The sequence below is a fragment of the Xiphias gladius genome, chromosome 16, assembly GCF_016859285.1.
Source record: "Xiphias gladius isolate SHS-SW01 ecotype Sanya breed wild chromosome 16, ASM1685928v1, whole genome shotgun sequence".
Lineage (NCBI taxonomy): Eukaryota > Metazoa > Chordata > Actinopteri > Istiophoriformes > Xiphiidae > Xiphias > Xiphias gladius.
In genome coordinates, this window is record NC_053415.1 from 14,496,645 (window position 1) to 14,509,567 (window position 12,923).

The 12,923-nt window shown below is 41.5% G+C and overlaps 1 protein-coding gene across 2 annotated transcripts; it reads left to right on the forward strand.

Moving 5' to 3' along the window:
• The first annotated feature begins 466 nt into the window (after positions 1 to 466).
• Positions 467 to 11,788, forward strand: LOC120801341 (glutamate decarboxylase 1). Of its 2 annotated transcripts, none has more exons than XM_040148216.1 (16): positions 467 to 548; positions 2,242 to 2,304; positions 3,370 to 3,525; positions 3,980 to 4,222; positions 4,385 to 4,475; positions 7,393 to 7,505; positions 8,051 to 8,166; positions 8,314 to 8,393; positions 8,484 to 8,538; positions 8,984 to 9,100; positions 9,221 to 9,285; positions 10,458 to 10,536; positions 10,671 to 10,820; positions 10,930 to 11,037; positions 11,395 to 11,484; positions 11,615 to 11,788. In XM_040148216.1, exons 1-16 carry the CDS (start codon positions 473 to 475, stop codon positions 11,786 to 11,788), a joined length of 1,776 nt encoding a protein of 591 aa, XP_040004150.1. In that variant the 5' UTR covers positions 467 to 472. The 2 variants fall into 2 exon arrangements, with proteins under 2 accessions (XP_040004150.1, XP_040004149.1); XM_040148215.1 differs by having other exon boundaries at positions 473 to 542.
• Positions 11,789 to 12,923: the final 1,135 nt, after the last annotated feature.

Sequence of the window (12,923 nt, forward strand, 5' to 3'; positions counted from 1 at the left end):
CGAGCTCCCCGGCGGCCGCTAACTCTCATCCATCCTGAGCAGGATCAAGATACGACGGTGAAGTAATCTGCTCCTGTCAGAGGCTTTTTTTTTTTAATGGTTAAATTAGGTGCACTGGGGATTTTTCTTCTCTTTTGTCAGCGAAGAGTTTGTCATCCACTGTGTATTATTTGTATTTTTGTGTCCTGTGCCGACCGACTGAATGTCTCAACTTGTAAAACAGATTGTGCCCTTGTCCTCTACAGGTCTGTGTCGCCAAGTTAAGCATCTCTTTCAGTGTTGACGCGCAAGAAGCACATATTTAAAACACTACTGCCAGCGAGCCTTACTTTTTCATCTTGGATCGTAAAAAGAGAGATTTTTTTTTTTTTTGGGGGGTGGGGGGGTGGGGTGGGGGTTGGGGGGGGGTAAATAAATTAAAAAGTGACCAGGCTTTTTAAGGTGAGGACTGTGGCACAGGGTCTTGGGAGTGATGGCGGCGTCTGCACCCTCCTCCTCTGCCGGCGAACCGGATCCCAACTCGACAAATTTACGACCACCGGGCTCAAGTAGGTCCATCACAGATAAAAATGCTGTTTCACGTGTGCTATTTACTTTGTGGGCCGTGCCATTAATCATTTTCATCGAGGGAGAGGGGGAGAGGGAGAGAGGGGGAGAGAGGGAGAGAGGGGGGGGGGGGGAGTGAGAAAACGCTGCCATTTGAGAAGGCTTCCTTCGCCACAAATCCCCGCTGCATTTCATTCCCCATACGGACCTCCCGGCGTCTGCGCGACAGACGAATGCTGCTGTCAAACACTGATGTGCTCCGCTTGCATTACACCGGAGGCGATTAGCCCGGAAAACAAGCCCGAAGGCTGCACCGCCGGAGCATCTTATCAGAGATATATATTTACCAACAAAAGTTACAAATTATTAGTACTATTATTAGTATTAGTATTAAGCTTATTATTGGGGATGGTGTGTTAATGCATTCATGTTTTGTTTTTTTTTTGTTTTTTTTTGTTTTTCATTGGTTTGGCTAATGGTGCTCTGTTAGAATAAAGTGCCTTCATGGACAAATTAAAACTGCCCCTCAAGTGCCTGTTAATTCACCCGCATTCAATTGCCCCTAATGGCACACACTTAGGCAGTGTAGCCCCCAAGAAGAGGGGGCACTGTCGAGACCGCAGAGCTGCCACAGTCGTCTTCATTGTCAGCCGGTGGCAAAAAAAAGAATGAGCCCGAGTCTCCCAGTGAATAGAGGCTTGAAACCGTGGTACAGGTGCAGCTAGATGGGCTCCTGACACAAAGGTGTGCGGCTATCAGTCAATTTGCCCTTTTTAAAAAGATACGAACTCCCACGCGCTTTTATTTCTGTAGATATTTCTTCTCGCCAGTACTTGATTGTAATGGTGGGATGTCTTGGCTCTGATGAAAAGCAGTGGTTATATTATGTTAGGCCAATGCGGAGATAAACTGGCTTGCCTCTAGCTAGCCTACTAGCTGCTGCTCTGCAAATGTATAATCTGGTCTCAATGCTATTTGTCAGCACATCTGCTCTTTTTTCCTTTTTATTTCTACCCATTTTCTATATTTTTTTTAAATTTTTCCTCGTTGCCCATCTAATTTCCTCTGGCCGGAAAAAAAAAATCATTGGGAAGACTGAGTTAAAGTGCGTTCAATGAGCTGAGCAGGGCAATGATTTATCTAATGATCCAAAGCAAGGGTTAAATTGGGATGTGGGAATGGGACTACTCCTCCTCCTCCCACCCCTCCTCCCCTAAATTGCTGCTTTTGAGGATTTCGTCCATGCTTCCCATCGAAGGTGCCCCATCCCCTCTCTGGCTGGAAGCCCCTTGATAACGCAGTAATTCTCTATCTGTCGCCGGGCAGCCGGCTCGTGTCGGCCGATGCGCGCATCTTCACCGGCATCTTTTCACCCACTTAGATCTTTTGGGGCTGGCTCGGATCCGGCTAATTAATCTGGAGTCCTCGCCTGGGTCATGAACGGTTGCGTAGAGTGGAAATGGGCTAATCCAGATCCAGGGGCCCGGGGAGTGCGGCTAAACGTTCAAATGATCCCCAAACGCCCATGTTGGCTATTTTTTGTTTCAGCATGCGAAATCACTCGACCTCATACTTTTCATTTATTTTCAGCATTAAATTGTTCAAGATAAAAATGTGCACTGACATTATATTTTTTAGGCTGTAAGGCCCTCTAATTGTTTTTTTTTGTTTGCTTGTTTTTTAAAATAATTTCAGGCTATGATGCTTGGTGTGGAGTTGCTCATGGATGTACTAGAAAATTGGGAATGAAAATATGTGGTAAGTTCGCATTTCCTTTATTTTCCAATAAATTATGCAAACAATGGGAATTGTCAGGGAGAGATACACTCTCTGGTTTCAGTGCCCAGAAAGCATGACTGCAGGCTCCATGGCCTGTAGTGGAGAAGGACGCGAATTTCTGGACGAATGCGATTTTAAAATATCACCCAAACACGGATTAACCGTTTAATCCTCGGACAGTGTTGGAGCCGATGAAAAAGAGGAGCGGGAATTATGCAGGATGGATTTTCTCCCACTTTGAGAGTCTCACACAACACTGACCAAGGACAGACTGACATCCACCATAATGGCAACAATGTCATGCATCAGTGCGCAGCACAGTTTTTTCTGGTATATTTTGACCGACACGTTCTCCTGGTTTCATTTGGGCCATTTAATTACTCGGGACTATAAATAAAGCTGCGAGATACAATGGGGGAATAAAAAAACGAAAATAAAGCTTTATTCTTGCTGGTTTAGTATCAGAAGGAAAACAATAGCTAGGTTTTATATGAATCGCTGCACAATTTTCAGATGAGATTTCTGTAAGATTCGCTCGTGGACTATATTCTCTCCCCTGCATGCTCTATTGATAAATGTCCATCCATTGTCACCTGCGGCCCCCTCAGATGTGCCTCAGGGCTGTATTGCTACCGGGACTACCTGTGATGCTTCCTGCCCACCGAAGTGCGCACTGTCGGAGGAGCTTTAATAAGAATTTACAGCTGCCACTTGACTGCGATTTGTTTTTTGCTCGGCTGGAGTTCGGGCGCTGATGTCACCGGGCACAACCTCCCACAGAGCCCTCCTACCATAAATAGGACTCCCGGTGCAGGATGGGACCCTTTTTCTCACAGATTAAAAAAAAAAAAAAAAAGGAAGAGAGAAAGTAGAGTGTGGATCCCCGGAGAGAGAAAGAGAGGGAGAGATAGGAGATAAAAGTCAGAAATGGGAGAGGAGAACTATTAGTGGGCCTGGCACAGTGGGAAAAAAAAGCTGCAGCCCTCAACATGTATGGGAAGTGTAACCATTCTCCGGACTCCCCTTCTTCTTGTAATCGTTTAGGATTTTTGCAGAAGAATAACAGTCTGGAGGAGAGGAGCAGGATTGTGAGCTCCCTCAAAGAGCGCACGGCCAAGAACCTGCTGTCCTGCGATAACATCGGCGGAGACGCGCGTTTCAGACGCACGGAGACGGATTTCTCCAATCTGTTCGCCAGAGGTAGGCTCGAGAGGAAGGCTGCAGGTGAATGCTAATAAATCCACGTAAAATTAAACGGGATGCATTTCACATAAAATATAAAATAAACTCCAAGAATGCGTGGACATTTTTAGCAAAGTCTGGATTCTAATAACCAAACATGCAGGTTGTGCAAAATAATTTTGTGGATTGGTTATAATGAAACATTTTTTTTTCAAACTGCCTTTATTGCATTTGGTGGTGCAGAGGTATTAATTCTTTAATGCTTAAAAACTGTCGAGGGGTTTGCACAAAATAAACGAGTGAAAGTAATTATCGGCCTGCTGAGAAACCCAGAGGCCACCATAGAGTTCAACAGTAAATTTGTGAAAAAAGACCCCATTAAAAAGTCCCAGCATGAAAGGAATCTTTAGATTTTGGTTAAACCAGAAGAGAAACAAACAAATGGATTTAATGAATGAATTTTATTCTGTAGATCTTTTGCCTGCCAAAAATGGAGAGGAACCAACCATGCAGTTCTTGCTGGAGGTCGTTGAAATCCTCACCAACTACATCCGGAAGACCTTTGACAGATCCACCAAGGTCCTGGACTTCCACCACCCCCACCAGCTGCTGGAGGGCATGGAGGGCTTCAACCTGGAGCTCTCTGACCAGCCCGAGTCTCTGGAGCAGATCCTGGTGGACTGCAGGGATACCCTGAAATATGGAGTGAGAACAGGTAACAGGGCTGAAGTCGCAACATGGGCTGCTGCAGTCAATAACTCTCATTAGCTAACATGCCAGTGTAATGATTACAGATAAGATTTTATCTCTCGCGTTCTCAAAAGATGAATTGTTTTCTTGGGATTATGTTGCTTTGTTGTCTGCTTATCAATGGCAGGTCACCCCAGGTTCTTTAACCAGCTGTCCACTGGATTAGACATCGTTGGGTTGGCAGGAGAGTGGCTTACCTCTACAGCCAACACCAACATGTGAGTACTGCGATACAGTGTCCCTGATCAGGTAGTTCTTTAAATAATCTTTGCATTTTATGAATACAGTCATAAAGATAATGACCGAGATTCAAGTAATAAGAATTAGATCCAGACTGGAGGTCATCGAGGTCATTTCATTTTACTTTTTAAAAGCTTATTTGTGCTCCTTGTTTTTCGATGGCCCGTGTAGCGGAGAGGCTTTCAGTTAGAGGAACACTTGAAGTGACATACAGTAATTACTGTCTTTGGGTGAAGAATACCCTGCATGTTCTAATAGAGTGCCAATCACGCAAGAAAATAAAAAAGCACAAAAGACGACATGTGTACAGCTACTCCCCCACAGTATTGTCAATGTTGGCCTGTGCACAGGCTGTGGTCACATAATTCAGCCCTGCAGGCAAACTAAATTGCATATTGATTCGCATTCACAGTTTACATGGTGTCTTTGTTTCATGTAATGCTAGTTCCTGTGACATAACAATGCCAGGAGGGAAAAAGAGCCTCTTCCCCCCAGACCATCTACACACAGTACAAGCAACCATCACTGGGACTCAGCAATGACTCTGATGTACTTTAGATACATCTCTACCCCAACGCAGGCCAGTACAGGGGCACTGCAGTACGTCATATCTTTCTGAAGCTTATAATGCAGAGTTCTTGTGAGTACTGTTTTAGAGAGTCATATTTAGAAGTGTTTGCGATATTCTGTCCCCTAACGTGTGTAAATGGTGGTTGAACAAAACGTATTGCAGGGCTGTTGAATTTGATTGCATTTTGTGGTACAAGTGTACCTCATAAACCAGTAGCTGGTGAATGATGATGAAATGAGGAGATAAAACTTCCGCAGGAGATTTGGGGCTCCCTAGTGTCCCAGAGATCCAAGATTCATATACATCAGAGGTTTATTTCCCACCACGTTTCCTATTCCCGTTCCCAGTCCCATTACTGTAAACCATTTAATAAAGGTAAAATGCTGAAAAAAAAAAAAAAAAATACTTGACCAATAATCACATGTAGCTTCATTTTTTTGATTGTTACAACCCTTACACACTGGGGGGTTAAAACAAAATGCAGTAACACAATTAAATAACATGGTAGAGATGGCAATACAGATGAAAATATTTCCATTAAGCTTATAAATCTACATGCAACTGGTTGGAAGAGTTTGTCAAACAATTTCATTACCACTTTCTAAAAATGCACGCTTTATAAAGAGGTTTTAATTTGTAACTAATGACTTCATCAATGGTTAATAAATCATTTGCTAATGCTTTATGGATCAGTTATAATCCATTAATAAGAGCAAATTGTTTGTTGACAACTTGTGAAAAATCCCTATGACTGATTAGGCTGTTTGTACACTTACCCTCTGGAAAAAATGTGCAGAAGATCTGGACCAAATTTGATTTATTATCAACTTATTAATAACATTTATAACAGCATTATTAGCAAATAGAAAAGAGTTCAACAAAATGTATTTTTAACAATCTTCAACCCCAAATTTTCTTATTAATGGATTATAACTAATCTATAAAGTATTAGTAAATCATTTTCTGACTATTAATACAATTTTTAAAAACCTCCATAAAGGAGTACTCGGGTTTCATGCTAATTTGATCCTTAATTACAATCCTCTTTTGCAAATCTTTAACCTATATTAACGGTCATCAAACATGTTTTTCAAGGTCTTCCTTCTTGCTTGTTCAGCCATCAGTCTGTGTTCCACAGGCTCCCATCTCAAAGGAGTAAGCTTGTGTGCTATTGGCAACATCACAGTGGATGACTTGAACCAGAGGGTGGGGGTTGCTTACATACTTGTAATTTACCTTTATTAATTACTCCATCAACCCTAATTACCCCTGGCAGATATTGGCTGACACTAATAGACTGACAGTCGTATCCAGGTCCTAGATAATCAGAATGAGTGAGTGTTGTCTGCATGAATGAATGCGGAGAAATTAATGTGCGACATCTGCGAAGTGGCATCTGACTTGTTTATTTTTCCCCTAGATATTACCACTGTGTGTGTGTGTGTGTGTGTGTGTGTATGCTGAAGCTGCTGTGGGGCACAATGCGACATTCTGTAATCTCCCACTGATTCATTTACTTTCTTTGCATGAATAGACAGATACTTACGTAATTAGAAGCATATTGGTCAGGAGAAGATGGATGAGCCTGTCTGTGCTGTAATTCCGAATCGACCCTTCTCTGAGGCAGAGGGGACTTTAATGTACTTTGATGATACAGAAGAAATTATATTCTTTACTTGAAGCGGATAAAACTTGAAAAACACTGCTGCAATGAGAAGATTTAAGGCACCTAAAACAACTTTGCTTATGAGTGTAACAGCAGGCCGTTCATATTCTTTCTGCAATGTTTATAGTAAAGGTCAGTCCCATTAACGGTACATTGTTGTTATATTTTGAATATTCTGTTTAGGCCAATATCACATTTCTCACTGATTTTCACCCGCTGATGCTGTGTCAGTGAGTCCAAGACTGTGTGGCAATTTCTGTATCTCTTCCCTGCAGAAAAAAGCCATGTCTAAAACAACAAGATGAGGTTGTCTTTGAAGTGTGACTGTGTACAGAGGGCCGTGTCTGTTCCATTCATATAGAGATAGCAGCATGCTCAGGAACCAGATTAGAGGATACAAATGCCTGTTGTTAAATATCAGTGTATTTCATATTGATCCCATTAGCTCCCCCCGCAGTCTTTAGGTGAAATAGAATTTAATTTGCAGTGAGAAAACCGTATTATTCATACAGTATTGCTCAATTAACACAGCAAAACACAAAATATGAGGTAAAGATTATACTGTACGTTCAATTAGCAATGAAAGAGGGGTTCACTTGGCTTTTACTACATAGGCAAATGTGTTGTGTTTTGTTTTGTTTGTTTTGGTTCGGTCCAGGTTTACCTATGAGATCGCCCCTGTCTTTGTTCTAATGGAGCAGCTGACACTGAAAAAGATGCGAGAAATCGTTGGCTGGCCTGACGGAGAGGGTGACGGAATATTTTCTCCAGGTAAGAGCCAAACCTGTGATCAAGCAGGAGTGGGTCTCTGAGCCCTCATGCAAACATGTCATACATTCAGATACCACTAGATGTTCTGCTTTTTTTTTTATTTTTAGCTTTGGCTCTGAATCTGTAGTTATCATTGCTAAAAGATCTAGTTTCCAGTGGTGAAGAAATACTCCGATCTTTTACTTAAGTAAAAGTAGCGACACCACAGTGTAGAAAAACTCTTTTCCAAGCTAAGGTTACGCCTTCACAGTTTTACTTCAGTAAAAGTACATAAGTGTTGGCATCAAAATATAATAGAGCACACATCATGCTGAATGGCTTTCAGAATAAGATATATCATTGGATCGTAATTATTGACGCATAAACACGTGCATCTCTTTAATGCTGCAACTAGCGAAGGTTGGGCTAATTTTAATTTTTGCAAGTGTAATTGAGAAGAAGTACAAAGTAGAAGAAAATGAAAGTATCCAAGTAAAGTATAGTATACCTCTAAACTGTAATTAATAACAGTACTTGTGTAAATGTACTTTCCACTGTTTCTGCAGGAGGAGCAATCTCCAACATGTACAGTGTGATGATCGCCAGATACAAGTTCTTCCCTGAAGTCAAGACCAAAGGCATGGCAGCTGCACCCAGACTGGTCCTCTTCACCTCAGAGCATGTTAGTCCTTCACTGTTTCCATATTACAGACCATTGTTATCTTACCATTTAAGTACAATTATGTTAAGTTTGACAATTAATATCAGTATCTTAAGTGAACATGTCATTTCGACCTGAATTGTGGCTGATCAACATCTGTTCTTGCAGAGCCACTATTCCATCAAGAAAGCCAGTGCAGCTTTGGGCTTTGGAACAGAAAACCTGATCCTTTTGAAGACAGATGAGAGGTTTGCTTTATACTTAACCTACATGCGCGCAGCCTGGTAAAAGGTCAAATATGTGGATGTCTTACTAGTGCATGCCTTCTTCTTTTCCAGAGGGAGAGTCATTCCTGCTGATTTGGAAGCCAAAGTAATAGAGGCCAAGCAAAAGGTGAATGTCAGCAACAATGACTCAGACATCGTCCCCGCTAACTTATTTATTTGCCTCTGTCAGTGACTCCGAACAATGAGAAACAGTCATATGAGCCCCGGAGTTTACTTGCGGAGAAAGAAACAGTAATGTATGTGTGCCGGAGCAGCAAAGTTATTTCATTAAGGTTAATGCTTCCGTCTGCTCGCATGTGATGCCGCCCTGGTCTAAAGTACCTCTGCTGGAAGTAATTCTTCAAAGGCAAAGTGATGTGCAGCCTAGAAGAAATTGGAAAGCAATTATGTCCCAACAATAGGCACAAAAAGGAATAGTGCATTATTTGACAAATGCGTTTTAGCCCATCTCTTTGATGTCAACAATCACTGGGAGAAAAAGAACATAACATCTTGAATTCAGCCCAGAATTGTAGCCAACGTCTTTATTTTTAAATCCCTTTGGTTTGCAGGGGTTTGTTCCCATGTTTGTGAATGCCACCGCTGGTACCACCGTCTACGGAGCCTTTGATCCCATCAATGAAATTGCAGACATCTGTGAAAAGTACAACATGTGGCTTCACGTGGATGTAAGAGAAAATTGATAATCTACAGAACAAAAAATAACAACAGCTGTAGATATCAGCCCCCTGTTAGGCCAGTGTAATTAGCATTGCTATTACTCAATAAATGTTTTGTGTCGTGTGCAGGGTGCTTGGGGAGGAGGTTTGCTGATGTCCAGGAAACATAGACACAAGCTGAACGGAGTGGAGAGGTAAAAGAACACGGCACATAAACATATTAATGATGATGAATATAGTAGGTTTTTTTTTTAATGCGCACTCCACCGATTTTACACATCAATTTCAGTTTACTTGTCACAGACAATACTACTCAGCCTGGGAAAACAGTTGTATAATGTCTCCTGTGGCTCTGGGGGAGCTTTTTAAAGTCTAATGACGTCATCAGTGTTATTTTAAACCTAATGATGAAAGATTTGATAAGACATTTACCAGGCATTGTGTGGCATTTTCCAATAGATGCTACTTGAGTCGCATCATGGGGAATGTAAAAGCCAGTGGTTTGGGGGGTTGACCATGAAGAGAGCTGGATACTGAGTCACTGATCTGCTGCCAATTTGTCTCCATGGCCACTAGGGGTATTGCAAAAATAAACAATTTCCCCATAGACTGTCATTAGTAAAGAGATGTCTGTAAAACTGTCGACAGGACACCTCCAATAGCAAATAAGGTAAATTATTAATCTTTGTATCATGTTTTTTTAAATTCATGCAGGTTTTATATTTGTGAAACCGCCCCAGAGTCTAGAAAGGTTATTTTTATTGTACACATCATTAACCCATGTAATGTCTATGGGCTGAGCAAGAACACTTAGACGGGGCCATCAGGAGAAACTGCTGGCCCCGTCCAAGTGCACTCATGCACATGGAGTCCAGTATCCAGCTCTTAATAATAATACATTCATGGCCTTAAACTTTATTTGGGGGAATTTTATCCCTTTATTAGAAAGCAGCCAGTAGAATGATGACAGGAAAGGAGAGAGAGATGGGGAATGACATGCAAAGATGGTCCCCGGTGAGACGCAAACCGGGGACACTGTGGCTCTTGGTCGAGACCTTGACCCCTTATACCAGGGACCACCAGGGTGGCCCAGGTCCCTCATCGTCCTGAAAGTGAACTAATGATTTGCTATCGAGCCCCTTTTTAATCTGGGCCAAAAAAGTGTTTAAAATTTAAATCTAGAGTCAGCCCACATGAGCACAGATATTTCAAATCAATATTTCAAAACATGACATTTTTGAGACTCATGCATGGAAATTGGAATGAAATTGAAAATGTTGATGTAATTCTCAGATTACCACTCCTTTCCCACACTTGATACACACACACTCACAGAGCTCCGTTTACCGTTTCAATATGTGTGCAGGGCCAGCTCAGTCACCTGGAACCCTCATAAGATGATGGGAGTGCCACTGCAGTGCTCTGCCATTCTGGTCAGAGAGAGGGTGAGAATGTTCTATACTCTCTTGCTGCACACAGTGCCACCGCAGGTGTACACAAATAATCACAAGTGCACGCACACGCAGATTTTCTGCTTTACCGTCCCGTTTATCTCTCATCAGAGTTGTTTCCATTGCAGGGATTACTACAAGGCTGCAACTCCATGTGTGCTGGCTACCTCTTCCAGCCAGATAAACAGTACGATGTCACATACGACACAGGCGACAAGGCCATTCAGTGCGGGCGGCATGTTGATATCTTTAAGTTCTGGCTTATGTGGAAGGCAAAGGTGTGCATTTATCTTGAGCCATATGTTACTCATTGCCTCTATCAACAATGCTGCCATATCTAGATGGTAACAACTCCATATTTTTTTTTTTTTCCATCTACCTGAAAAGGGATCAGTAGGATTTGAGCAGCATATTGACAAGTGCCTGGATCTCTCAGCGTACCTCTACAATAAGATAAAAACCAGAGAGGGCTTCGAGATGGTGTTTAACGGAGAGGTGAGATCATTTTTTTAACACATAGCAAATATCTTTCAAATGAACACACAAATATTAACTGTAGTGAGCTATCATATAAATATAAATCCGAATGAACTGGATACTGAAGATGATCTGCTGGAACAGTGAAGAAAAACTGTTTTAATTATACTTATCTCAGCTTTTCTGCTTTACACACCTGCACAACACCTGTTTTTTCTTTAGTGATGAACGCGCACAACGGTATATTTAGTATCTTAACTTGGTTTTAGGATTGATTGGGTCATCTTGCATCGCTGACAATTTTGACAAGAAAAGCTGAAATTACACTTTTTATTGGCGCTCATTACCAATGTAGTTCCCATTTCCTCTTATCAGCCACAGCACACCAATGTGTGCTTCTGGTACATTCCACCGAGCCTGCGAGGCTTGCCTGATGGTGAAGAGAGGCGGGAGAGGTTGCACAAGGTAATGACTCATCAATCTGCTTTTTTAAGACTGATATATAGTATCTACTTAGATCTATGGATTCATACAGTAAAATTGGGTGTGCATTGTTTGTGTTTTGGATGGTAACACTCTATGTTTTCCACAACAGGTGGCCCCAAAGATCAAGGCCATGATGATGGAGTCTGGGACTACGATGGTAGGCTACCAGCCGCAAGGAGACAAGGTCAACTTCTTCCGCATGGTCGTCTCCAACACTGCTGCTACCAGGTCAGACATCGACTTCCTGGTTGAGGAGATCGAGCGACTGGGGCATGACTTGTAAGGGCCATACCTGTGTTGTAAAGCCCCCCCCCCCTCCAAACATTTGTCTTTTTTTACTCTAGAGAGCCTTGAGCTTGGCTTCATGCGACTTTTGTCTTATACAGACGTTGAGATTTTTGCTTACAGGTCTTTTCTGGCAATGCACAACAAATAATAGTATGCCCCGTGTCACTTCTCTGTCTCCTCTGTCTTTAGCAGCAATGATATATATTTAAAACATTTGCACACACATAAGCACACTGGTATTCTTGCTAAACCATATGTTAAGTGTAATGTCAATGTAATGAGTTTAACACAGGTTCCTTTTCATGTAAATATGAAAAAAGCAAGAATACCTGAGCACTTCGATGATTCTGTCATATAGCAGCTATAAAAATGTAATTTTACTGTTGTACTGTATGAAGATCAGTATTAAAAACAGAATGGGATCATAATATTTTTTCACAAGTGACAGAGCACAATGTAGGGAACCTTACAGCATTGACATAAATAGTATTATTGTAAAATATACATATGATGTTCTGAATGTTGGTGCTCCATGTCGTCTATGTAATTATCAAGCCAGATGCACCGCCATATTGTATCCTAGCAGTTACCTCCCTTCATATTACGTGAGTGGGAATATATAACACAGTCATTGTAACAGGTACTGTACTTGATTGCTGTGTTTTTAGAGATTTTTGTGTAGATTGTGTATAGTATTGTTACATTGCCTTTGTGCCAAATGTGTCCAAGTTTTACAGTGAGAAAATCCTATAGATAAATCAACGATACAGTATAATATGTAATAGAATAATCACTTTATTTATATCGAGAGATTATAATTGTGAATAGGCTAATCTGCTGTTCTGTTCCATTTGTAATGTATCCTCCTTCATATTTGGAAACTGTATTATATCACAATGTTTTGGATAACATTGAAGTCTTTTAGTGTATTTGTGAACCAAAGAAGGGGTTTGTGACATTTATGAACATGTACATGACCCTTATTCTCCCTCATGGATGAATTCAGATGTTTATATAAAAATACCTAATCCGCTGTCCTTAACTTTAGTGCAATCTATGTTGTGTAACTGTGCAATGTCATTGTGATTCACTGACTGAATGTTGTCCAGACACTTGGCTAGCTGGGGGAG

Excerpts from the sequence above, each read along its gene's own strand:
- LOC120801341 (XM_040148216.1), top strand. The coding sequence starts at position 473 with ATGGCGGCGTCTGCACCCTCCTCCTCTGCCGGCGAACCGGATCCCAAC. Across the intron at positions 9,101-9,220 it reads ACATGTGGCTTCACGTGGAT|GGTGCTTGGGGAGGAGGTTT; the intron begins GTAAGAGAAAAT and ends TGTCGTGTGCAG. Across the intron at positions 11,038-11,394 it reads AGATGGTGTTTAACGGAGAG|CCACAGCACACCAATGTGTG; the intron begins GTGAGATCATTT and ends TCCTCTTATCAG.